General features: G+C 43.9%; 2 protein-coding genes across 10 annotated transcripts; one reads left to right on the top strand and one right to left on the bottom strand.

Annotated features, from left to right (window-relative positions):
- Nucleotides 1–1,389: 1,389 nt before the first annotated feature.
- Nucleotides 1,390–12,287, bottom strand: ATXN1L (ataxin 1 like). Of its 3 annotated transcripts, XM_045819249.1 has the most exons (4): nt 12,168–12,287; nt 10,214–10,278; nt 9,997–10,107; nt 1,390–9,043 (listed from the first exon to the last, which is right to left on the bottom strand). In XM_045819249.1, exon 4 carries the CDS (start codon nt 8,925–8,927, stop codon nt 6,861–6,863), a length of 2,067 nt encoding a protein of 688 aa, XP_045675205.1. In that variant the 5' UTR covers nt 8,928–9,043; nt 9,997–10,107; nt 10,214–10,278; nt 12,168–12,287; the 3' UTR covers nt 1,390–6,860. The 3 variants fall into 3 exon arrangements, with proteins under 3 accessions (XP_045675205.1, XP_045675204.1, XP_045675203.1); XM_045819248.1 differs by lacking the exon at nt 9,997–10,107 and having other exon boundaries at nt 1,390–9,046; XM_045819247.1 differs by lacking the exon at nt 9,997–10,107.
- Nucleotides 11,499–26,823, top strand: LOC123806197 (IST1 homolog). 7 transcript variants are annotated; one of them, XM_045819253.1, is made up of 10 exons: nt 11,499–11,721; nt 14,598–14,636; nt 15,739–15,851; nt 17,940–18,120; nt 19,011–19,098; nt 19,592–19,675; nt 20,575–20,685; nt 23,654–23,842; nt 25,506–25,548; nt 26,024–26,823. In XM_045819253.1, exons 3-10 carry the CDS (start codon nt 15,764–15,766, stop codon nt 26,209–26,211), a joined length of 972 nt encoding a protein of 323 aa, XP_045675209.1. In that variant the 5' UTR covers nt 11,499–11,721; nt 14,598–14,636; nt 15,739–15,763; the 3' UTR covers nt 26,212–26,823. The 7 variants fall into 7 exon arrangements, with proteins under 7 accessions (XP_045675209.1, XP_045675210.1, XP_045675207.1 ...); XM_045819254.1 differs by having other exon boundaries at nt 11,499–11,741; XM_045819251.1 differs by having other exon boundaries at nt 11,499–11,800.

Below are 26,823 nucleotides of genomic sequence, written 5' to 3'. Positions count from 1 at the left end.
CTAGGTGCTGACTACTTTTCCGGGCAGGATTCAGTTTGTCAAACTTTTAAAATTCTATCCCAGAGAGCAGACAGCTGCACTTAAGAATACGTTCATAAAAATAGTTGCAATATTAAGGTCCACAGCATCAAGAAACTCATGTTTGAGAGAAGAAGTAATTCATCTTTTTATTTCCTTCCCAAAGCCAAGGTAAGATAATCCAGAGTTAAGGTGATATGAGAGCTTGAGTTAGCAGTGGTGAAGGCCAGCACAAAGCGACTACTCTGTATGGTTGCCAGACTGTGGAGGAGACAAGGGCTGAGGTCATTTCTAAAAAGCTTCTGTGATGGTACAGAACAAGCACAGAACTTTCCTTAGCCTGCACCAGAGGTTGTGTACAGTTTAGATAATTATAGATCTTGAGGTCCAGAAGGAAGTGCCCTAGTTAAGTTGTAGCCAGAAAAATAACTATGCCAGAAATGTGGACCTCTTCCAATATCATAACAAGGAAATGTGGACTCTTCTCTGACCTCCATTGGTTCAAGGTTATTTAGTAGCATTATCAGATCCCCACCCCCAACCACCAAACTGGGGTTAATTCCTTCCAGGTAGGCTGAAATATTTCTGTTCTGAAAAATACAAAAATTTCAATAAGCTTATTATGAAGTTCTGGACATTTAAGAGAAAGTACTTAATTAAATCAAGTGACTTTCTCTTACATAGTTCCTTACTGAAGGCCTACTTGGGATCCTTCAAAATAGTTGTGCACTCACTGCGTGCCAAAGATTATTCTGAGCACTTTACATGGATTATTTCATTTAACTTTCAGAACTGTTAGTTAACAGACTCAGGAGTTAGATGCCTGGATTTAAAATTCTGCACTGCTATTTAACAGCTGTGTTACTTCAGGCAAGTTACTAGACCTCCATCTTGGTTTCCCCACCCATAAAATGTAACTACTACTACTAGCAACAAATGACTGTTAATATATAAGGCACTTAGGATAGTTCGTGGCACACAGTAAATGCTCAGTAAGTCTATCTTGTACCTGAGTGGCAAGCTTTCTGAGTTAGAAGCAGTAACTATCATTGGAACTGACTTATTTCAGCAATTTCTGACAGTATTCCTGAGGGAAGAAAAATGGACACAAGGCCGCCAATGAAGACATATTCAGGTCCTTCTCATTGACTATGCTAGTATCTAAGCCAACAGGTAAACTTCTGGGTCTCTGAAATACACAGCAACAAAATGTGCAGACCGTGCTCCAGGACTAGCTCACATAATCCGCCTGGAGTTCATCACACAAAGATGGGTACCATGTGGTCTCTGTTACAAGCTTGCCCACGGAGGGCTTCTCACCCCCACCCAACGGCCATCTAAGGCTGGGATAGGAAAAAGGCGCAAACACCAAAAGGAAAAGCTAGTAGTTTATATAGATAGATATATAGATATATAGATATTGATATATATTGTTTACATAGTCCACAAGTTAAATGCAGGTATCCATAAGAAGAGCATTAACAATAAAAATACAATCTGTGTGTAGCCAAGTACAGAGACTTAAAATGGTAAAACAGCAAAAAGGATCTCACAAAAATACAAATATACAGTACAAATTGATTTATTTAAAACAGTTACAAAAAAGCACAACAAAATAGAGATTATCCTTAGAATTATTAATGCTTTGTTAAAGATCAGGTAGGATTAGAGGGTAAGAAATGGTATGGGTGGGGGGAGCACCTGACTAGTTCTAAGGCTTTAGATACAATGCAGTTGATTACATATTAATTCAGCCATTACATACTGGGGATGGTAGTTGGGGGTCAGTAATTTATCTACAGGGAACTCCTACACCAATCAGCTCCATCCAAACCTCCCCAGTGATCCTTCTCTATTCCTCGGGACCCTAAAGCCAACTGGATGACATTCCCATCCTTTCTCCACCCCATTCCCTATCCATGTTTCCCTCCCCTAAGGTGCTGTGCAAGCTGAGAGCAGTCTGCTCTCTGCAGCTGGAACGTACACTGTTTTGGCTACAGGGATCCTATACATGACTAGGAAGGTTGTAGGGGACAGCCTTATTTTTTTAATACTTCAAGTTTGTCAAGAGAACAGTCAGTCTCTCCCCCAACACAAGATTCTCTCAAATGTGAGTATCAAGCAAATGAGGGATGAACCCTGCCTTCAGCAATACCAGCAATGCACTAACCACTCACAGCTCACAACTACGTGCAAACTCCCCGTCCAGGGAGTGGGTGTAAAACCACCGCGTCATCAGTTCACGCTCACTCTCTGATGAACCTCAGTCCCCATGACAGTCATAAAGACAGAAATCAATGCTTGCAAGTTTGACACTAGGTAAAGGCACATGGGCTGCTGCCACACACACACTGCAGACAGGAACCCAGTTTGGGGCGCCACCTTCACTGCTGGGCGTTTGCAGTTAAAAGGGAACCACACAGACTGTTGAGTTTGCAATCTACTGAGGGAGAATCTAGGCTTAACAGAAATCATAAAGAAACCTTAGTGTGAAAAGTGCATTTATTACTACTGTTCCTGCTGTGGAGGTTCAGCAGGGCAAACCACACCACCGCTCCTCCTCCTGCCCCAGGCACTGTGCATAGTCTGCAGGTAAGGAGAGAGTGCAGTCAACTCTAGCATCTCAAGGGCCAGTGTCATCCTAGGCCCAGGCCAGGCTTCTGGTCCAAAGAATGGTCCTAGAGTTGAAAGAGCAACTGACAACTGCAAAGTCTCAGATGCTTATTTTATTATTGCATAATGTAGGAGGCCTTCCCTACTCCAGGGAAGCTTGGAAGGTGAAGGCTTCCCAGCAAAGGGCTAACAGGTTCCTGGTCAACATCCAACCCAGCACAGTTCAGCTCCTCAACTGTAGTGTACACTTTTTCCCATCTGGAAAGTATTGTAGCTTCAGTGTGGTTTAGTGAACTTCGCCCTAGGAAGCCAACAAGTCTCCCTAAAACTTGGCTTCTGCCCTATTTACTTTGCTCTTAAGACTGTGACCTAATCTCCCATGGCCAATCAATCAGGTTATCTTTACTTTAATGGACCCAGGCCCTTTCTCAGTCAACCCATGTCCATGCTTCATCTCCAGTGTGATCACTCAGCTCTTCAATATGCCCGCCTGTTGCGAGTTTAAATGATACCACCAACCTATGCATCTCCTATGATGCCCACTGGTAAAAATAAAACTAAATGCCACCAAGGGGCTGTTTCAACCCAACTTCAGACCCTTTCCCAACCCCAGACCAGAATCCACGTAACTGGAGCCAATGAACTTCCCTGGGATGCTGATACAGACCCTAACCTGGTTCCCCACCATTTTAAAAACAGGATACAAAATACCACAAAGGAAATACATTAATACAAAACACCCACTAGTATGACCTGCTGGTTTCTCCCTCAAGACACTCAGATATTTGGAGCCAAAGGGCTCCCGGCAAGCACTGAAACCACATCCCTTTGGAGTCACCCTCCCCCCAGCAGCAAGCCATACAATTCCGAGTCCCCTTGACTCTGCTATAAATACTCGCACAGGTGAGAATGCAAAGGGTGCCTGGATTCCATCTATATGGCCAGAGACATGGAAGGACAGGGAGCTCTGAAGGGCAGCAGGCAGGACAGTGAGCAGACAGCAGTGGTGGCAAAGCAGCACGAACCAAACCCCTTGGCGTTCTGACCAACTGGGACCAAGAGTGTAGAAGGGTCAGTCCAGATCCACTGGGGCCCCTCCTCATAGGTGTGAGTGCTCAGCTCTGGACTCCCAAGCCCCCCTTCCCAGGCCGCCACCCTCCCCACCCTCCTGCATACTAACCTTGGAAGGATAGGATCGATGATCCAAGACTTGGATGTATTACCCATCCTTTATCTGTTTCCCCTACTCTTAAAGTGGTGTAGTCATTTCTGTTTAGTGCTGAAGTTAGCCATCCTCCTTTCTATCCCCAAGCTCTGGAAACAGCCTACCGTTGACAAGGGACTGGCTCTGGCCTTCTCCAATTGCCCATTCCCCCAAAAGCTGACAGCTTCCCACTAAAATGCTCACTCAAAACCACTCGTAGGTCTCTTGCAAACTTATGAAATTCCTATAAGGAAGAATGGACACCCCATAGGTTACTCTTACTTTTCATGCCTGGAAGAAAGACTGAACCAGAGGGAAAAGGCAAGGGAAATGCCACAGTTCTGATCAAGATTTAGAGCACAGAGCTTCTTTTTCTGGGAGACCACACTTTACAAAAGACACTTCTGCAGCTCAGCAAAATCAAGTATTAATACATTACATATGCATGGCACAGTATCAGGGGAGTGGCTGGTACTGCTTTCCCCCAAGAGACAGAAGAGGAACAGCAGCAGAACGGCTGGGGCCCAACTTGCCAAGGTACACAAGATTTTCTCTTTCCTAGGTTAAGTGGAAGTTACCAGACTGGGTAGTAGAGGGTTATTTGATTTAAACTACTTGGCCTGTATCTGGTTAGACAGAGATTTGCTCCCACAAGGAAGAAGCTCAGTTGGTGCCCCTGATGGACATTTCTTGAGTGTCTACTGTGTGCACGTCACTCTCTCCAGCTGATACGCCTTCCTATCAGGAAGGATGTTTTTGAGAAACCCAAGCAAATAGCCCCTAGGAGTGAGTTGTTCACAGAAGAGCCAGAGAGGAGGCCTTCTCTAAGGGCCACCATCTCTATGAGGAGTCCCCAAGATTCAGCCCCCCAGACCCCCATGGTAGCAAAGAAACCAAAGAAAGCAGCATTCAGAGAACGTGGGGGACAGAGGGGGAAGGACATGATCCCAAATGAGTACAAGGTTGAGTGTTCACCAGACAGGGTTGGTGTTTGATTCTGAGGTGAACCAGAAACTTAAGTACTTGCAGTAGGTCAGCAGCTTCCTTTGGATGAGGCTCCAAAAGCTGGCCGACCAGGTAACTGCTCTCAAGGAATGAAACAGTGGAGTGTAGGACTTGTAACAAACAAGCCAGTTTCAGCCACTTTGTTTCGCTAGGAGAACAACCTTTAGCACCTGAACACTAAGAATGACTCCATTCTCAGAACTCCCCCTCCCCCCCAGGAGGTAGGTAAGATTATTTATCCCCATTTGGCAGCTGGGGAGGAAGTGAAAGAGTGAGAGGTCACAAGACTTGCCTCAAGTCTTTGACAGAGCAGAGATCAGACCTCAGAGACGTGCGCGAGACTCCTGATGGCAGGCCAGGTGTTGGCGTCCGAGCACATTTCTCAAGGAAATGCCAGGATCGTACCCTGGGAGAAGCCTCTCCAGAGCTGGGTGGACAATACCCTGAGTTACTTCAAGAGTCTAAAGACCCCCGAAAAGCAAACAAAAAACCCACCCACCCACCTGAAAGCTGGTGGGGGAGCCTAGTTCTCAATACCCAGTAGAATACCACAGTCTGAGCTGATGCTAAAAGTTGTGGGGGAAAAAATGTGGGCTTAAGAGATAGGGAGGCAAATGCAACCAAGATTGAAAATACTCTTTGCAGAGGAATACTCCACCACAAAATCTAGGCAACTTAAGGTATTGACACGTTATCAAGACTACCCAGAACCTTAGAGTCGGCTGTGGAAGGGGGCAGCGAGGAGAGGAGGGGATTAAGATGGGAGGAGTTGTAAGAAAACGCCAGGATGAGTACCGCCCAGCCCTTCTTGTTTCTCCACAAACAAGATGCTGAGGGGACATGATTCACAAAGGAGCTGCAGAGGAGGGGACATGATTCTTTCTGAGTTTATAAAAACGGAGACTGTAACTGAAGGGGAAACCAGAGAGACCCTGCACACCAAAAACTGGAGGTCTTGGTCAGAGTGGACAAAACCAATTTTGCAGAAGGGGGAAGACAGAGCAGCTACAAATTAGGCCCAGGTCAAGAAACCATGCAGAGGGGTTAGGGCAACAGAAGGATGGGAGCCACGCAGGCACTTAGGCACAACACAGACAGACAGAGGAATGCAGGGCCTGGGGAAAGGGCCTACTAGTTCTTTCAAAAGTCACCATTACCAGCTAGAGATTCAGTATAATTTCAAAGCAGGTCTGGCATGCTGGGTAGGAGGAGCTTTGTTACATCAGCTACCTTTCCAGAAGCCACCCATACAGCCTGGTCAGACTGGCCAAAACGTCTTTCTCCCAAAGTCCCCTGACCGGGTCCCCACCAAAACAGTACTTCACTCTGAACCCTGAAGGGGCTGCTCTTTCTCCTGGTGCTAGAAGCTTGTGGGAGGAATGGTGAGAAATGGGAAAGGGCTGAAGCAGGATCAACCCAAGTCCTGTAGATGAACGCTCCTCCCCCACAAACCAGCCACAGACATCTGTGTAACAACATTACCCTTTAAAGTGCACAGCTCTCAAAAGGAGAGTTCTGGGTGGGAACCCTCTTATTCTAACCATGGGGCTCCTGCCCTTCCACCACAAAAAAAGAAAGGAAAAAAATAACTTCAGACAGTTGAACTGCTACTATAAGCTGTGTATCATTTTTGGCTCTTTCGTTGCTCCTTCCCTCTGCCACCTGCTCCCAAAGCCTGACTTTCCCCTTGCAGGAGATAGGGATGGGGAGGAAAGAATAGGGAGGCCCTGATATTTGGAATGTCTCTTATCCTGCATGTACCCCCTTCCTTCCTTGGCCCAGGCCTGCTGCTCCCCATCACAGCATCCTCTGGGGCTGTCCTGAAAGAATGCCACAGGGTAATGAGCAACAGACCCTGCCTTGGGAGGCTGCCTTCTTGCCTCCTCTTCCCCCCCCGCCGCCCGCCCCTCCAATCTCACTGCCAAGAGAGCCATTCCTTGCTCGGCATGTGCAAATCCTCCGCCTGCTCACGGTGAGGCCCAGCTCTGGGGTAAGCCCCAGTCTGGTCTGGGAGAGAGGTTCATTTTCCCGCATTGGAACGCCCTTCGATGGACAGCTTTACCTCCTGTGGAATGAAAGAGGGACGGAGCAGTGCAGCCCGTGCCTCCTCCCCTTGCATGCTGTATCTTTGGAAGCTCGGAGCTGGCCAGCAGGCCTGAGCACCAGGCTCTGGCTGCGAGGGCTCGACCGTTTGGGAGCCCTCGCCTGATGGCTGGCTCTTCCCCTCACTGTCACATTGCTCTCTGGGTCCCAAGACTGTCCTCTCAGGCCTTTCTCGGGAGGTGCCCAGCTGGCCTGGGGGAGCACAGCTGGCCTGAGAAACTGAGTTACTGTTCAAGCTCTGTAAACTGATAGAGATGCAGACATCTCCCACCTGTAGTCGATGGCAGGGCAAAGAGAAGAGCTGTGCAGTCCGCCCAGGGCTGCAAGAGGACCAACCCTGACCATATACAAAAAAGGGGTGCTCGGGGGGCACCTCAATGCTCACTTTGCTCTGCTGCTCACCAACCACGAAATGCAGCATGACAAATCCAGGCCACTGGCTCTCCTGAATGTCCACGACTGTGCTAGAGTCGATCTTCAGCCCCCCGCTCATTTCGGCACTGCGCACAAAATCCTGGGTCTGCAGGTCCTCCACCCGCTTCAGCTCCCCTGTAGCCAGCTGGATGATGGCGCCTTTCATGAAATGGGAGGGCAAGTGGGAGGAGGTAACGGGGGGTGGCGTCGGCTCCTTGTCTGGGAAGATGGCTCTGGCCTGCGTGTCCAAACTTGATGCCACCAGGATCTCCGAGCCCATGGGCAGCAGGCCTGGGTCAGTTCCAGTGGGCACCAGGTTGCCATTGGCTACAACCACTGCTTTGGGTAAAGGTCTATGTTTCACCGGTTCCTGATGCGATTGAGGGTAGAACCCTCGGGCCTGGTTTTTCTCAGCCATCTCTGCTGGGTTCCTGGCTGACCCTCGCCCCTCACCCTGATGGTCCAGGGTATGATGGGACAGGTTGAGGGGGCTGGGCTCATCTTTCCTCTGTGCTGCCACCACACGATAGTCCTGAGAAGCTAAAGTGCCAACCACCTGTTGGACCTCAAGGTCGGTGTCTGGGGTCCCTCGGTGTGCCGGCACTGCCACCTCCACCCGTGCAGTCTGAGAACCTGAAAACAACTGTCCATCCGCCACACACTCGACCACTGGCACCAGTCCCTGGCCATCGCCCTTGCTGGTGGGAGAGTCAAGGGCTTCACTTTCCCGTCTAACTACATTCCGCTCTTGTTGTCTCTGTCCATTGGCAGGGGCTGCTTCCAGAGCAGGCTGGCCCTCCTGAGGGGTAAGGACTGGGCTGGCACCCGTTGGAGGGGTTTCATGCAAGGTGTACCCAGCAGGTAGCCTGGACATCTGATAATAAATGGGCATCCGGCCTGGAGCAAGGTCCAGTGGCTGAGTACTGGAATGGTGTGGCAACTGCCCAGGAGGGGAGGTGGCAGAGGGGGTTTTGTTGAACGAGTGAGCTGGGGAGGAAGCCTGCGGGGGAGGAGTGGCTCCTTCTGCCAGGAGCGAGGCATATGGCACAAAGTGTGGAAGGTGGGAAGTGGCAAGGTTGGCAGAAGGGGAAAGGAGGGGACTCGGTAGGAAGTTGGGTGGCATAGCATAGGGAAGGCTATAAGGAGACCCAATAAACTGCAGGGAGGTGGATGGGAGCTGAGCATAGTGGATTGGGGGATAGTGAATTCCTGGATGCTGAATCAATGAAGACGCTACATTAAATGTGGGGGGCAAGGGGCTCATGTTCACCACAGATGGGAGGCCAGTCGGAGAGAAGGTGGCAGGTGGCATAGCCACCTTATACAGCATGCCATACTGGTCCACAGTCAGACCAGTGATGGCCTCAGCTCCATCACCCCCCAGGCTGACTCTGGCTCCTGCCTGGCTCTGCCCTGCCACCACAAGCCCTCGGGACCACTCAGAAACATCACTGGAAGGTGTGTGGTTAGTTGAGCAGCTGGTAGTTCTCCCCATATCCTCGCTGGTCACAGGGAGGTCTCGTTTCTTTGGTGGAAGGCATTCCTGACTCCTCTCATGAACAGGTTTCATATTGCTTTGTGGTGTTCCTGGAGCCTGGAAGGGGTTGGCTTGCTCCTTGGGGCATCAGAAGGGGCTTCTCTGTGGCTCCCCTGAACCCTCTCTGCTGCTGGCTGAGGCGCCCACATCTGCTAGGGAACAAATCAGAGGCAAAGTAAAGTAACCTAGGGGAGAACCAAATCAAAGAAAACAGAAGGAACTGTGGCCATGTAGGGAGATGCAACAAAGGAGACTGTTGAAAAAAAAAAAGAGGTATGAGAGCAGGGCAGACAAGGATGCTACCCTTCTCACTCATTCAGCCTAGGATACACATGAGAAAACAGTCACAAAACCACAGAGCTACAAGGACAAGCATTCAACAAAGCAGAAATAAACCGAGAGAGACCAGCAGTTTCATGATTAGTTGTGCCTATAATTGTTCTCAGCCTTTTCCCTGAAGGATCTGAATACACGGTCATTGCTGCTGGGTCTTTCTTCCTTTCTCCTTTTGCCGCCAAAGACTACTGTGCTATCTTCTTTCCTAAACATATGACCTCATCCCCACTTCCTTTCCCCAGCCTAATTTGGGTTATGAACTCACCTATCTCTAGTCCCCTCAGCCCAGCCCTTGTTAAATTCTCATCCTCTTCTGCCTCAAATCACCACTACCTCAAGGACCCAGGTGTCAGTAAGTCCTCAGATTTGCTCGTGTCCTATTTTTACACACCTCCCTCCCTACACCTTTAGGAACATTAGTATTGTCTTTGCCCTGTGAAATACTACATTCAAATCTGGGCTCTGTGGGGAGAGGATGGCACTAGTGTTCTACAATTTATTTGCTTCTCCTCCTCCCCAAGGAACAACAAAACTCTTCTGACCTCACACAGACTTCTTTTCCTCACATTAACCACCTCCAATTTGCCTTCTTCACTCACTCCCTTTCTTTTTTCTTTTGTTTTGTCAGTGGCTCCTTTTCCACTGTAGGTCTGCACTAGGCACCACTTCCTAAAATTCCGATTCCATTGCTCCGAACATGCCTATTTGTTACTATCTTAGGTCTGCATGATCAGTAAGAAGGATCTCCCCTTTCTCTCGTTGTCACCTTCCATACATGCTTTTGTCCATTGTCATAAAGTATCTTTTTGGTCTGAACACTTCAGTGCATATGAACTTTGTCACCTATATCTTCCAATCAGGCTCCAGTTCTTTGGATCTGAAAAGAGATTTCTATATTACACTCTGTTCTGTTTTTCCACTGTTGAATTCCAGATTTTTGTTTGTTTGTTTTTGCAACAAGTTATCCAAAGCGCCTATATTACCTGAGCTTTCAGTGGTGCTTCTGAGCAGCTGTAGTAAGCAAGTGTCTTTCCGCTGGCGTGCAAGCCTGGAAGACAGACATAGAGATAAAGTAAGCAGGAGCCTTGCCTTCGACCCCTCTCCAGGGTCATCAAGAAAAGTAACTCTGCAGTTACAAAGACATCAAACTCCACGAGTCCCTGCTTTGTCCTCTTCTCTAGAGGTAATAGCATGTGCACCCAGAGTGCCCAAGAAGTTAAACAGAGAAAAAGCCATCTCTTAAACTCTAATTTATAGGAAGACATTCCTGTAAAAAATTTTCCATGTCAAATCTCATTGTTTTCTTTAGCATCGTATTCTTCATTCTCTAGCTGTACCTATTCCCCAAAGGTTAACTTTACCTCCAATCCCAATTTCAGGTAAATGTACAAATAAAGTGGAAGACTCAACATTGTTTCCATGTGAACAATGGGAAGCAGGAAAAATGAACTTCACAGATTTCACTTTTATTCAGAGCTGATGAAAACACAGTTGTGGAGGTTACTTAAATGAGAAAAGCAGCACTAGAGGAAAAAGAGCGATTATTTATGTTTCTGGGGCAGAAAAAGAGGTCAGGGGGGACTCACTCAAGGGGAAGCCTTATTAACAGATTTTCAGAGTGAAAATAAAGGTCTCCTCTGTGTGTGTAAAATTTTGTAAGTGACAACTTTGTACCGAGTGCCGAATCAGGTAACACAGAAATTAAAAACATTCCCTTGGTCCTAATGTAGCTAACAATGGGCAACCAAACTTGTGCTAAACTGTCAATATCTGAACCCACACATGCCAGAAACATCAAGCACTAAAGAAGAGTCTTAATCTCTGAAAACGGAGAAAGCAGGACTGCCCAGTACTCTGAGAAGCTACCCACTGTCCTGCCCAAATCCTACAGAACACTACAAGCCTCAAACCAAAGGCAACATTTATCTCTTGCGATTGGCAAGGTGCAGACGTACCCAAAAAGGTGATGAGAGAGGAAAACAAGGTGGAAAGATACGTCGTCCCTCGTTCCATAAACACAAACTGCACAACAGGCACAAGTCCTGTATTCCTTCTTTGCTGCACTTCCAGCAACTGAAAAGCAGTTAGTTTTCTCCTTCATTCTCAACAAAAATGGGGTCCACCTTCAACCCCAGAATGATTCTTGCTTCCTGCAACTAAAACATTAAAGAAAACCGGCCTCTAGGTCACTGAGGGGTTAGCCAAACACAAGCTAATAAAAGGACTGAAAGAGGCGAAAGGTCTGAGAAATGACAACAAAGAGCCAAGCCCGTGTACCAGGTTCCCACAACGCAAAACACATTTCGGAACCTGAAACCTCAGCCTCTGAAGGGGCTCAATGAGGGTTTCAAAAGGAGAAGACGTAGCTCGCTACCCCAACCGAGCTAACGGGGAAGAGGGGCTGTTCCAGAGAGTTGCCAACGTTGCCAACAGAAACAAGGAATCAAAAGGCTGAACCCTGCCAGAGATCAGAATTCGGTGAAGGCGAGAGGTGCGCCCGCCAGAGAGGAGGTCGAAAGATACTGGGGGTTCTGGTTTCTTGTGATCTCGCAATCTTTGCTACAAAAAGGGTAGGGCTCGAAATTGGGAATTCAACGTTTAGAGAGTGGGGGCGGGGAGGGGGGTCGACCCTCCAAGCAGAGGAGCAGGGGCTAGGGTCCGCAGGTGATGCTTCCTTGTTTGGGGGCCCCTTCCCGCCCCAAGAACTCGGACACTCCCGCCAGTGGGGACACAGCCGCGGGGTCGCCGGAGCCCGAGACCGCCCTCTGGACTGGGTCAGAGAGAAGTGCGCGGGGGTCTAGGCGCGGCCTCTCGCTCGCTCGGTCCGCGGTTCGAGGGGGCAACGGGGTCCGGGGGGCCACTTCCTCCGGAGCTCTGAGCCCAGGCCTGCTTGGCCTCAGTGAGGCCGGCCAGGCGGCCACTCCCGGCGACACTCACCGGCCCATCTCACGGCGCTCTTCGGGCTCCTCCCGCTCGTCCCGGAGCCGCCGCAGTAGCGGCCGCCGCCATCCCCGGCCCCGGAGCCGCCCCACACCCAGCACCCCCACCCCCGAGTCGGGCGCCTGGAGATGGCGTAACGCGCGTCCCGCCCCCGGCGCGGGCCGATGGCGTCAGTGCTGGGCTGGAGAGTGACGCCCAGGAGAACCCGCAGGGAGGGTGGGTTGGCCACCTGCGAGTCGCCGCCGGCACCCGCTCCGAAGGAAAAGTGAAATCTTCCCACTGGGGCTGGGTCACGTGAATAGGGCTGGGCCGGGACCCTTCACCATGATCCCGCGATGACCCCGCAATCTTTCTGCTCCAGGAAATTCTAGGGGTTGCTAAGCAGAGCCTGGGGCATGGCGGTCAGCCACCCTCATTGCCTGGACTTCCTGGGCCTGATTTGTGAAGCCTTCTTTTGGGAGCCTCAGGGAATCCCGAGGCGACCGGATCCCAGGAGAGTAAGGAGATCCCTCTGGATCCCGGGGGTGAAGATGGGAGCTCTATTTGAATTGAGACAGGCCTCTGAGGAAAATAAGGATGGGCCAGACCCAGGATCTAGGGGAAGGAGAAATGTAGTAAGAGACTAAAAGTCTGAGAAATTAGAGGAAGAGGTTTAGTACAGTGGGAAGCAGCTTAGTTTGGTGGAAAGAGTGCTTGCCTACTTGATGAAATATTAGGTCACCATCCATTGCCCGTTAACTAGTCAATTTAATAGTGACATGAACTTCTCTGTTAACTGAAAAAAAATTACCGTTTGAATTTGTGCTTCCATTACACCTATGTCCAAAAAAACAACTACTGCAAACTAAAAAACAAACTAAACTGAGAAAAAATAAGTTTAACTGTTGGAGAGATTGAATTCTGAGTGGAGTTCTTCCCTTTCCGTTTCTGCACACTCTGTTCAATAAGTAATTACTTTTTGTCTGATTTTAAAAGTACTAGCTGTACTCTGCTCCCTATTCTGTAGCTATCTAGCCTTAGTAAAGTCATTTTACTACTGTAGATTTGGGTTTGCACTTCTGCAAAATGAGAAGCTTAAACTGAATGAAGGTGTGGGAGTAAAATGTACATTGAAGAGCTCTCTAAACATTTTAAGTGAAAAAATAAGCAAAAATGTACATACATCATAGTTGCATATATTTTTGTATCTACAGAAAAGAAGTGGAAGGATGTGTAACTAGTTAACATTAGTTGTCTTGGGAGAAGAAGGTGGAATTGGGTGGTAGTCAAAGGGAACAAAAGGGACTTGTTTGAACTTTTTATGAGAATATTATCTTAGAAATATTAAAAATGAGTAAGTTAAAATACAAATAAGGTATATGGCCTTTAAGAGTCTTTTAAGGCATTTCTTAGATCTCAATTTTGATATTTTTTTCACCTTGATGGGCACAAAGAATCATCAAAATTATTAAACTCCAAACACACACACACCTTGCAGCAGTGGGTGAAACACAGTAAAGCTTCTGATCTGTAGCCTTCTGAATCAAAGGGCTTTGCTTCATGAATATTAATATTATTCATGATAGTCACCTTCCTTCTCAGTTTGACCAAAAAGGAAGTCCTGTGGCCTTTCTCCTCAGTGATTCGGTTTTAGCACTAACTGGCATTCTGGTTTCTAGTTCATTGCTTAGCTTGCTCAACTGGCATTAAAACTACAAAACCAATAGACACCCTTGAACCATCCAGGTGTACTCAAGGATAGCCAATTTCTCCCAGATCAAGATACACAGTCACAGATGTGCTTTTCAGACAAAGTTGAAAGAGCAAACACAGGTAGATGCAAGCAAAAAAAGGTTTTTGACTACCAGCCATCAACACAATTGCATGGTGCAAAGGCGTGTCTGATTAAAAAAATAAAACAAAAACAGGACGTTCTGATTGGTGAAACAGGTGATTGATTTCCTGGTTTGGCGCTGCAGTCCCAAGAGGGTGGGGTCATACCTCCGCTGTGTCCTGTTTTTAGAAATCCTTACTCCAAGCCATCCTGATTTCTTTGGTCGTACATATGGATGGTAGGAAGCTCCATGGTGTCAGTTTGACAGGAATATTAGTGATAAGTAAACTAATATGGTTTCTAGATTTAAGACACTAAAATAAGTTACCTAATTTTTCTAAAAATCTATTATTCTCTGGTATCTGGGTAATTCTCTATTTAAGTTAAGGTATTTACATTAAGTAAATCCGGATCTTAAACACTGCGACTGGCTCAGTAAATAGTTGTTGAATGAAATGTCATGAAGATATCTCACACTGGGAGACTGCCCTTTGTAAATCTTTTGTTCCCATTTCCTCACTTCTCTCATCTGGTTAACCTGTTTGCTCTGTTTTCGGTCTCTTCTGAAAGTCCTTCATTTTATGTCACCGAGTTTTGTGTTTTCTTTTCTGCAGAGTTTTAAGAACTGATGAACCAAAAGGAGAGTTTCCAAGGTACTTGGGATATTTGGAGACTAAGGGGTTAAACTTCAATGTTTTTTTCCATCTCTTTTCTGTCCCTGGATTCCTATGGAATTCCTTTGATGCATGTAGATTGAACTGGGGAGACGGGAGAGCCTGAGCTACGCTGTTGGTAGGAAAACAACAACCCAACCCTGCCTTGCTGGTTATTCTTGAGCAGGCAGGAGTTTCAAACCAGCTCTCTGTTTCCTCTTTTCGGTTTTTCTAGACCTGTAGTACAGGCAGGGAAAGCTCAGACAGCTGTCCAGCTATCCCAGCTTTTTATTTAATGTTAAGGGAGCAAGCCAGAGAGAATTTACAGGTAGCTTGGGAAAGCATGTGTGTCGTAACAAGGGGAGGAGGTGGCGTTTCTCATACTGTCACATGTTCCTGCTTGTATGTTTCAATGTGCAAAGGTATCATTTTAGGAAAGGAATTTCATCTTTGAATGCCAAAGGCAGAAAACAACTAACCTCAAGCATACACTGAAAGTATCGAAATACTTAGTAGATTTAGCTTTCCCTAGGAACATATTCACATCTGGCATTAGGTTGTTTTTCAAAAGCTTTTCTAGACATCCAAATGTAGAAATGTGTCATGTTAAGCTTGTGTTTATCTACTTTTCTGAACAAATCTATGTCCTCATTTCCACATGCTTTTAATGTTATGTCATCTCTTCTGATGCGGATTTCCCTTTCAAATGCATTAATATTGTATTTAGAAGGAGGTCTTACAATTTCTTCTCCATACGTGACTAGTACGTCCTTGGAGGAGGGGAATCTCCCTCTGTGGTCCGCTTCCTCAGACACTTGCTAAAGACTTTCATGTCTGTCAGAAACTTCCTGCAGAATTCTCAAAAATTTCAGTGAAACCACTGACTATTGAAATAACCTGGAAAAAAAACCTATCCCCTACTTGAATTGCAAGAGTCATATCTGGGAGGTATCTGTTCCACAGAGAAGCAGGTGCACTCAGACCATTACTAAACAGTCAGGAGTTCAATACGTGGGGCTCGGTGAATGAATAAAATGGATGTTGAGAAACCGGAGCTCCCATAACACTAACGACTATCTCTTTCTCTGGGAAACTTGCTCAGAGTTGCTGTGCCTTGTGATGAAATCATGTTCAGTTCTGCCTTCAAAGCTGATCGCCTTCGTGCGAACTTGCAACTGGCTGTCAGTCGCCTAAAACTCCTGGAAAGAAAGAAAAGTGAGTAGTAACACTTCAGGCAGCCCAGCCAGCTGCCGCTCGGACCTCTGTGCAGCCTTCTCACCACTCCCCGCAGCCCCGTGATGTATCTCCTAAGACCTTCCTTGCCAACTGTGGAATTTTAAATAACATTTCTGACTGGTGGGAATATGGGAATGATTATTATAGTGAACAAACCATTTATAAATGTCCAAAGACACTTCTGTATCTTGACTGAATTCATATCGATATCGGTTTTGCAAGATGTTACGATTGGGGAAAACTCAGTAAAGTGTACTCTGGATCTCTCTGTATTACTTCTTTAAACTTCATGTGACTCTACAATGATCTCAAAATTAGAAGCTGAATTTTTAAAAAATATTTCCAAAGGTTTAAAATGCAAAAATATTTCCAAAGGTTTAAAATGTAAAACCTCTCTCCACTAAGGCAGAGAACTTTATCTAGTTAAACTGTATTCAAATGTGCAGTAGCTATTAAGTTTGTGCTTCCAGGCAAATTTTTTCTGGAAGGGCTTCCTTACCCTTTTTCAAACAGCCAGTCCCTGCATGTCGCCGCCCGCCCCCCCCCCATCTAAATCTACATCTCACATGCCCCCAACCAGGACCCAACCTGGAACCTAGGCATGTTGCCCTGACCTGGAATCAAACTGGAAACCTTTTGGTACACAGGCCAGCACTCAGTCCACTGAGCCACACCAGCTAGGGCCCTACATGTTCTTTTATTTGATCCTGATAATCTAGTGATACATCTTATTAACCAGACAAAGTTTATCCTCTTTTTACAAATGGAGAAATTTAAACATGAAGTGCCTGAGTGATCTGAGAGAAATAATGTTAATTGGTTCTGTCTTACCTAAATTGACTGCTTTTGAAAAGGAGATAATAATCTTGACCTTCCAGGGTTCTACTTGTAACACAGACTATAAGCTGGATACACAATAAATGTTTGTTGTTATTAGTGTTGATGTAACAGCAGTTTCGCATTTATCTGAAATAAGACCAGCTTTACTGTAATTTCTTTTCCCCTCAATGTCTAGGGCAAAGAACATTTCCCTATGCTGGACTTGGCTAGGCAACTTTCCAAGCACTGAGGTTTATGTGTATATTTCAAATTCAAATATAGTTTCATATAAAGATTTTTTTGCAATGACAGAGTAACTCTGTCTATTCATGATGATGAGGTGAGCATGACTTTTAGGGTATGGCAGACAGACAGAGTATATAATTAGGAGGTTCAGGTTTTCCCGAGTTGTGAAAAGCCTATTTTCCCAGGCTCAGTCATCAGTTGATAACTCAAAGGAATAAGACATTACTTATGGCACTGGATGACGAATGGGACAGGCTACAGCTGTTACCTCTCCAGCATGACTCTACTTGTTCATTTTACAACATAACTTGGTGGAAAAGCATAGTTATGTGCAAGTCTGAAGATTTGGCCTTAAGTTTCAATTCAACCCGCTACTTGAAATCATGTGACCACGGGCAAGCCACTTTACCTTTCAGAGTCTCAGTTTTCTCAGCTGTCAAGTGCACGTAACATACACACCTCACACAGATGGTGTGGGGATCAAACAGAATTGTGTATATGAAAACATTTTTTAAAATGCAAAGCATGACATACATTCTCCTTTTTCAAATAGCTAATCTTTTTATTACAAAAATAATGAATGTTCACTATGGAACATTTTAGAAAATAAAGGTAAGCTGAAAGACTACAATAAAGATGACCAGTCCAAACACCCCCTCGAGCAATGGTTCCCAGGCTGTAAAAGGGGTCAGAATCCAGAGGGCTGGTTCAAACACCGAGTTCTGATTCAGTATTGCGGAGGTTGGCTCCAAGAATCAGCATTTCTAACTAGTTCCCAGGCAATGCAGCCATTGCTAATCTGGGGGTGATGCTTTGAGAACCGCTGAACTAGTGTGAAACACTGAGCACTTTTTGCATCAACGGTATACCTTAAGTGTATGTTTTTATTTGGTTATTGGTTTTTATAAAAACATCGTTTCACACTACTGTGCAACCTGCCTTTTTATTTAACAAACTGCTGTTTGCACGTTCAGTCTTCTGTATGTATGCTTTGCGCTGCAGCCGAGCAGGCCCAGAAAGCAAGGAAAGAGATTGCTGACTATCTGGCTGCTGGGAAAGATGAGCGAGCTCGGATCCGAGTGGAGCACATTATCCGGGAAGACTACCTCGTGGAGGCCATGGAGATCCTGGAGCTGTACTGTGACCTGCTGCTGGCCCGGTTTGGCCTGATCCAGACCACACAGTGAGACCCCTTGAACTTGATTGTGTTTCAGGCTCAAAGGAGTGACAGGCCATCCCTACCACCCGGTGAGGGAGAGGGTGGGCTCTAACTTGTCGGGACTGTGTCACAGTATTTTGTGTCCGCTTGAACAGACTATGTCAGTCCAAAGAACCATTTTTAAAAACCAAACAGATGGCTTTTTTCTTGCTGTAGATAAATTGGAAAATACAAAGTATTTTGTGTCTGCTTGAGGAAATATGGCAGCCCAAAAACCCATTTTTATAAAAACCAAATAGATGCCTTTTTTCTTACAATACAAAAATTGGACAGGAGGAGAGAGTTATGAGGGCGAAATGGGGACAACTGTACTGAACAATAAAACAAAATATTAAAAAGTTGGAAAATACAGACAAAAAGAATCTGTAATCACCAAATCTGGAGATAAGAATTTTTGGTATTTCTCCTTTCAGTTTATATGTGCATATTTGTATGTATTTCTGTGTGTATAAACATGTATATGCGTGTATATACTTTTACATACCTATATGTACATAGAGATTTATATTCTAATTTCAGTTTAAAATTTTTCATTTTGACATTATTTTTTTAACATTGTCCATGAAGTGGGGAAAAGAGGGAAACAGAAAGCCCTGATTTTCTCTTTTTTTAAAGATTTTATTTATTTATTATTAGAGAGGGAAGGGAGGGAGATAGAGATAGAGATAGAGATAGAGAGAGAGAGAGAGAAACATCAATGTGCGGTTGCTGGGTGTCATGGCCTGCAACCCAGGCATGTACCTGGACTGGGAATCGAACCTGCGACACTTTGGTTCGCAGCCCGTGCTCAATCCACTGAGCTATGCCAGTTAGGGCTGAATGCCCTGATTTTCATAATTGTGCACTTTCCTTAGGGCACTGGACTCGGGTCTGGCTGAATCTGTGTCTACACTCATTTGGGCGGCTCCTCAACTCCAGTCAGAAGTGCCTGAATTGAAAATAGTGAGTTTGACGAGTTTTCACTGCCTGTGCCATGATTGTAAATGAGCGTATCGCTAATGTTACTCATGTAGACTTGTAGGATTACTTGGGGGATTCTTTCTTTTCATAAAGGATAACAAAAAATAAATATTTTCTTCTTTTAGACTTTAAGTGAAAAATAAATACTGTTTTTAAGGACAGTGGTGGGGTGGGGGGGGACATTGCTTAAAAACCCCCACAAACTTGAGACTGTGTTTCTTTTGTGGGAGAAGGAGTGTCATAATTTACAAGGTGTTTAGAATGAGAGGTTTTAAGTTTTACATTTAATAGACATTTAAAAATTAAACAAAGTGCTTAGTTTATTGTTAATGCTGTTTGATGCTAAAAGAACATAATTCCATTGAGGAAACATGAAAGTGATTTTTGCTCTTTCAGTGATTCTTTATCTAAAGCAAATTTGCCATAACTTGATCAATTTTGCCTATATTTCTTTCTTGGTGATGGTTTACTGCAGGTATCTAATCAGCTGTGTGCAAAGTACAGCCAAGAATATGGGCGCCTGTGTCGAACCAGTGAGATTGGAACTGTCAGCCCTCGGGTAGTACTATTTCCAGAGACACACGTTTTTTGAAACCAGGAAGACTGGGAAAGGCTGGGCAAACTTAAAACATATAGTTCTGTGCAGAGCCAAAGATGTGTAGAAGTAATTTTTGCATTGGAGGTAGAGGAAGTTGGATAAAGATCTTAAATTAGGGAACTCAGTTCTTTCAAGGGGAGACAAATATATGGTGACAGATGGAAACTAGACTTTTTGGTGGTCAGCATGCTGTAATGTATACAGGTATCGAATTATCATGTCCTACACCTGAAGCTTGTCTAATGGTATTAACCAATGTTACCTCAATTAAAAAAAAACAAAAAAACAAAAAACTAGAGTCAAGAAAACTGAGCTGATTCTTAAGAAAACATACATTTTCCTAAATGTAACTGGCCTAGTGGTACCAAAGATGTTAATGAAACTTTGAAGGTTCAGCTTTTGAACATTTTTCATAATTCAGGCCTGACATGCAGCTGGACACAGAATTCTGGCCAAAGTAGCTGTTTTAGGCTGGTGGACATTCTCCTCGTTCAGGGCATCCGCTCTAATTGGTCAGTGCCTCGCTGCACTGGTTGTTATATATGCTGAATATCACCTCTGACATAATTCAAAATGCTTATCGCGAAATCAGAAAACATTTTTCTTATGTTTATTCTTTTCCTCTTACTCTATTTGGTTTGAGGGGCCTTCACCCCAGGCAAGGGCTGTCTTATGATACAAGGAGGATTCCCTCCTTGTTGTGGCTAGATAATTATCCTTCTACCATCATACATCTTAAATAACAGTGACTAGAAAGATGAAGAACAATGATGCAGAAGTGAAAGACCAGCTAAACTCTTTTTGCTTCTTATTTTGTAGATGTGAGTGTGACCAACTCGGTTATGTTCTTTATTTTTCAGCTCATGTGTAAATTAAATGTGGACACTCTACCCCAGGTTCTAGTGGAACAGTACCTGATAGAAATTGCTAAGAACTATAATGTGCCATATAAATCCCAGGCAACAATTATGGTGAGTACTTTCAAAAAGGGAGAATTGATTTAAAGCTGAGATTTCTGTTGTGTGCTAGGAGATTTTTTTTTTTCTACTTAGGAATGTGACTCTCAGGATAGCTATGTCAGGATTGTAAATCAGGTAAAGTTTATACCTTTTGTCTGCCCACATACTTTTCCTAACAGAGCTTGACTTCTGATAACTATCAGATGACCCTTCTAAGTTGTCAACAGGGAAATGGAGAAGAAATGGTGAAGGAACCTAAAATGTTACACCCAAATGTGTGAAAAACAGTTTTTGTTCTTAAGATCTCTACTTTGTCCTGTGGATATGTTATATTTTAGTAAAGAGATCTTTATTAAAGATCTAGAATGAAGGTTACAAAATCCAAAGGCACAAGGCACTATCATTTAGTCTTGCCTAAGGGTGTTAAGTTCAGTGGTGAAATGACCCATATTCACATCCTAGCTCCACCTTTTATTAATTGTGAGATCTCAGGCAAGTTGACTTACTCTCTCAAAGACTCAGTTCTCTGGACTGTAAGAAGGAGGATAAGGCCCTGGCTGGGTAGCTCAGTTGGTTGGAACATCGTTGCAATACTCCAAGGTTGTGGGTTCCATCTCTGATCAGGGCACATACAAGAAGCAACCAATAAATGCATAAACAAGCAGAACAACAAATTGATGTTTCTCTCTCTCTTTTCCTCTCTCTAAAATCAATAAATAAAAAAGGGGGATAATAATGATTAATGGTTACTAACAGATCTGAGTTTCTTGGGGTGATTAAATCAGCTAATTAATATGTACAAGGGATTTAAATGCAATGCTGGCCCATCAGAAATGTAATCAAGTTTTGCTTTTTATCATCATCATTGCCATGGAGGATGCATTAAGCTTCCAAAAGGTGGTCAGGAACTATTTTAGGGCCAGAGGGATATCTCCCTAATGTCTCTCAAACCATCTCATACGGGGAGTGACTTATTTTAGCAATTGATAAAGTTGTGTCTGGTAACTTCTTTTTTTTTAATTTATTGATTTGAGAGAGAGAGAGAGAGAGAGAGAGAGAACATTGATTTCTTGTTCCACTTATTTATTCATTCATTGGTTGCTCCTCATGTGTGCCCTGACTGGGGATTGAACCTACAACCTTAGCATATTGGATAACACTCTAACCAACTGAGCCGCCCGGTCAGGGCTCTAGTAACTTCTTTATAAAAGATGTCCCTGCACTCACGTGTCAAACTTGTGCTTAGTGCAGGCAAGAAGCCACAAGGGAACTCTGTTCCATCCTGTGTTCCCACACTGCTGCCTTCCAGTTGATGGGGCAGCATGTGACACATTGGGTTGGATTAGGGGCACACTTGTCTTTTCTGATGCTTTGCTCCCGATGGTTTCCTGACAGGGACTCTTACTCATTTTTCTCTTTCAAAGAGTTATATGATTTGTTGAAAAATGGCATATTGTGAATATTTAGATAATACCAAAAGGGACTGTGAAGAGGTAAAAACCACTTGAAATACCACTAGAGATGTGTCCAAGGGCTCAGCCGTGGACCTCTGCTTTTTCTCCTCTACTCTCTAGGTGATTCTGGCCAACATCATGGTTTTCAACACCATTTTTATGGTGAGGACTTTTACACACATATCACTAGCTAAGGCTTCTAGGCTGATATGAACTCCAGGCTGGTATATACACCCACCTTCTTGAAATCTTTGCTTGGATATTTCAGAGACACCTCAAATTTTACATGTCTAATGATGCTGTTACCCTTTTCAACAGCCCACTTCTTCTACAGTTAATGGCAATTCTGTGCAAGGGCAAGAATCTTAATGTCTTCCTTGACTCTCCCCTTTCTCACAGCTGCTAGCCCCCAACCAATCTTCAGCAAGTCCTACCTTCAAAATATATCCACAATTCTGCCACATCTCACCATCTCCGCTGACAGTACCCTGGCCTAACCTGCAATAATCTCTTCTCTGAATGGTTCAAGGTCCTCTTAACTGGTTTTTCTGCTTCTCTACCCTTCTTCCCCATTCACTGATGTTCAATATTGCCTTCAGAGATCTGGTTAGTACCTAAGTCAGATCTTTTCACACATCTGCTTTTGAATCCCCCCAGTGGCTTTTTATTTCACTTAGAATAATGGGCAATGGCTTTACTACCTACGACTGAAGAGGCTGCTCATAACTATTCTCTCCTCTTGTCTCTGGCCTCCTTCCTTCTGCTCTCCCCCAGTTTACTCTGCCTCAGCTACACTGGCTGCTGGCCTCCTCACGCTGCTTCAAACACACACAGCTGACCCCCACCAGAGGGCCTTTGTACCCCCTGTACCCTATCTTCTCTACTATCTGCCTGGTCCCTCCCTCACTTTCTTCAGTGTGAGGCCCTTACTGGCTACCTTCTCTAAACTGTCAACCCCTTCCCTTTTCTCTGCTTTATAATTTTTCTCTCTCTCTCCTATCTTTATCTAACACACTATATAGTTTGCTTAGTGATCTTGTTTATTATATGTATCACCTTCTGGAATATCATCAGCTCCAGGAGCACAGGGACTTCGTTCTGTTTTGTTCACTGTGCCGTCCCCTGCACTGTGCCTGGTTTACATTAGGTAGTCAATACAGTTTGCAAATGAATGAGCAAGTCCAGTGTTTACCACTGTTAAGGTTTGCTAAACTTTCTTGGAGACATCTCTATGCATATTTATGTCTAGCTCTTAATCATTGGTGTACCAGTGCCTGACCTCAGACACTCAGAACACAGTCCTTGAAACAGAGACAAAGAAGTGTGAGGGCCAGAAAGCCTGGAGGTTACTTTTAACTGTCATTGACTTACACTAGACTCACAGCTTCTTGAGGGCAGGAAACACATTTCCTTTGCACAGTTTTTTCTCCAGTGCTTTCCAAGAGTGTCTGGCATGTAGTAGGTATGCAATAAACAAATGTGTAATAAATTGAGAACCCAATATTATTCTTACCCTCTTGCTTCAGGCTGAAGCCCCAGCAGACCTGGTTAGTGTTGGATTTACCGATGATGTCAAGAAAGGTGCCCACAACAATGGAGGTGGAACTGTAGCCAGACCTGGTGATGCACTTCAGGCATTGCCAGTGTCTGCATCGGGGCCCTTACCTGTGCCGTCCTCAGTTCCTGGTCCCTCATTGCTTCCTCGTGAAAGACAGGTCAGTATGGCTAAGGAGGATACTGAATATGAAATGATACTCTAACTACTGCTAGAAAGTATTTCTAAATGAATCTTTTGGATGGTAAAATTATCTTTGTGACGTTTTTAAGGCCAGGGGAATATTTGTAATCATTTAGCTTATATTTGATATGTTTTTATGCTGAATTCTTGAGAAAATAGGGCTACACACAGCCTTTCATCAACTGCTTGACAATACCACAGTACAAACCACAAAGAACACTGTATGAGCTGGCCAAATCTGGAAGTCTTGAACATACAGTGATTTAGACTCATGATGCAGATTAGATATATTCAGTTTGTGTGTAGTGAAAACAGTTAACTCTCACATTGAAAATAGGGTGAAAATCTCATAACTGTGTACATACACAAATCTAGAGGAGTCAGGTAAGTAAAAACTAAAGAGCCGTAGACCTTAATCTTCTTTACTCTTTGTTCCTTCAGTGTGAAGTAAAAATAAATTGTTATTCTTTTCATTTCTGACCCCATGAAGTTCTTTTTAAAAGATTTTCTATTTCAGCTATAACTTAATTCTAATTTTCCTTGTTGAAATTTTTTGTCTGAATAACACCTTGTGTATTGCTCAGCTTCTGCTTTTGGAATGCAAGTTCTCTGATTTAAAAATAAAGAAAACTCTATGGAAAATTTAAACATATTCAAGATTAGAGAGAATAATACAATAGACTTGCATGTACTCATCACTCATTTTGACAGTTATAAACATTATGCTGTTCTTATTTCATCTATTTCTTCCTCATTTTTTGAGAGAAAGGAATGTAAAGCAAATTTCAGACATTATATAATTTCACCTTTAAATATTTCTCTATATATTTCTAACCTATACCCTTTGTTTTTATTGATGATTTTTTATTAAAGATTTTATTTACTTTTAGAGAGAGGGCAAGGGAGGGAGACAGAGGGAGAGAAACATCATGTGCGAGAGATGCATTGATCAGTTGCCTCTCACACACCTCCAACTGGGGACCTGGCTCACAGCCGAGGCATGTGACCTGACTGGGAATTGAACAAGCAACCTTTTGGTTCACAGGCTGACACTCAATCCACTGAGCCACACCAGCCAGGCCCCCTTTGTTTTTATAAGATAAAATAATGTCTTTATGATAGCCAACACAATGAAAAATAATTTCTTAATATTGTATAATACTCAATCCAAATAAAATTTCTCTAATTGTCTGGAAAATGCATTTTTACAGTTATTCTGTTGAAATCAAGATCCCAAAAGATCCACACATTGTATTTGGTTGATACCTCTCTTAAATCTTTTCAACTCTAACACTTCCTTCTTCCCACTTCTATGTTTTTTCTTGCCATTTATTTGTTGGAGGAAAAGTCCTCTGATTTTATTAAAGTGAAGCATTTTTTCACAAGTAGTCTCTAGGTTCAAATATAAAATATTCCTTGATTCTTGTATGAGGCCATATGTGACAGAAGCATCAAAACCCATAGTCACTCTTAAGGCTGATTTCCAGAAGGCAGAAAAACCCTTCATCTTAAATAAGAAGAAAGCTTGACTGTGATAAAATTCACTTAAGTTAATTTTAAGAAATATTTATTGAAGGCTTACTATGAAAAAACTATGTTTTAAAGCAGTTGCTTCCCAGTGATTTTTTTTTTTCTTTCAGAATGACTCCTATAAGTACAATTTGCCTCCTATACTGGTTCCTGGTAAGTATAGGGCATGCTGGAAATGGTTGGTAATATTGCTTGATATTCATTAAAGATATTTCAGTTGTTATAAGACGAGTCATTCCTCCATTGGTGGGAGGAGTTTATTAGTGATTAACTGGGATGACAGTATGTTCCCTTGTAGTAGCCAAGTAGTAGTTCACAAAGTTGATATGGATCTCAAACAGATCTTTAATTCAAAAAAAGTTTTAAAACCACTACTATACTAGATCATCCTGTCATGTTTTGAAAAAATTGTGCCTTTAAAAAAATTCAGACCGCAGTTGTGGAAGATTGCTGTCACAATGTAACTATTACCACCATTTCCATGTTGGGGGAGTGGTCTAGTTTTCCAGCCATACTATGTACTGTTCTGTCAATAGCAATAATAGCCTACTGTTTTTAAGGCAGGAATTTCATTCTGGAGTACATATTGGCGTGATTTTTTAAATCACATTTTTTTTGATACGAATAGGTCCTGGACCCAACCCCAAAACTTCTCCAAAGCCAGCATCAAGAACCAAGATTGGTTTTGATAACTTTATGCCTGATTTGCCTGATGCAAAACCTCAAGCAAGCCTTTCCATTGACCCTTATGATTCAGAGGAAGTTGATTTCGAAGATCTCGACCGGAGACTTGAAATGCTGAAGAAAGCCATATAATTCCTTAGTCCTAGATTGAGTATTTGCCTGGGAATTAGGGCTCTTGCACACAAATTTTAATATGGCCATTGATGTGTCAGTGTGAAGTTTTCTAATTTAGAATTCCTTCCATCTCTTAAATCATATGGTTCTGTTTGTAATAATGTATATGTTTCTCTGTTTGTGTGCATATACATATGATCATATAGTTATTCCCATTTCTTAAAATTCTATAATTCTTAGATGAACATTCTTGACCTACAGAGTTTTATTAATTATAGTCAATAAACTTTCATTTTCTCTGAGATTCTTATTTCTCTCAGAATTATCACTTTTTCCAAGGAAGCAGAATGGTGTGCATGTAAATCTCATCCCTATACTTACTAGTTATAAATAAGACTTTTGGCAAATGGTACCTCCTATCAGATGTGCATGAGAGAGCTAAGGAACTAGAGGAATGCATGTCTTCTTAAAAATGAATATCTTAAGGAATGTGCAAACACTAAAAGTGAATAAGAGAAGTGCTTTCCGAAAATCTGGAATCTTGTATGCCTGGATTCAAATGTAGACTCTGCCACTTACTACTTCTAAGCTTCCTTTTTTTCTCACCTGTAAAATGGGGGAAATAATGAG

This window comes from Phyllostomus hastatus, unplaced genomic scaffold, assembly GCF_019186645.2.
Source record: "Phyllostomus hastatus isolate PE091 unplaced genomic scaffold, TTU_PhHast_1.1 phas_scaffold_345, whole genome shotgun sequence".
Classification (NCBI taxonomy): Eukaryota; Metazoa; Chordata; class Mammalia; order Chiroptera; family Phyllostomidae; genus Phyllostomus; species Phyllostomus hastatus.
Note: the sequence above shows the minus strand (reverse complement) of the source record. Positions and strands in the feature narration are given on the sequence as shown.

Coding starts and splice junctions, on each gene's coding strand:
- LOC123806197 (XM_045819253.1), top strand. CDS start 15,764: ATGTTCAGTTCTGCCTTCAAAGCTGATCGCCTTCGTGCGAACTTGCAA. Junction 19,676..20,574: donor TTGGAACTGTCAGCCCTCGG/GTAGTACTATTT, acceptor TTTATTTTTCAG/CTCATGTGTAAATTAAATGT. Junction 23,843..25,505: donor TGCTTCCTCGTGAAAGACAG/GTCAGTATGGCT, acceptor TTTTTCTTTCAG/AATGACTCCTATAAGTACAA.
- ATXN1L (XM_045819249.1), bottom strand. CDS start 8,927: ATGAAACCTGTTCATGAGAGGAGTCAGGAATGCCTTCCACCAAAGAAA.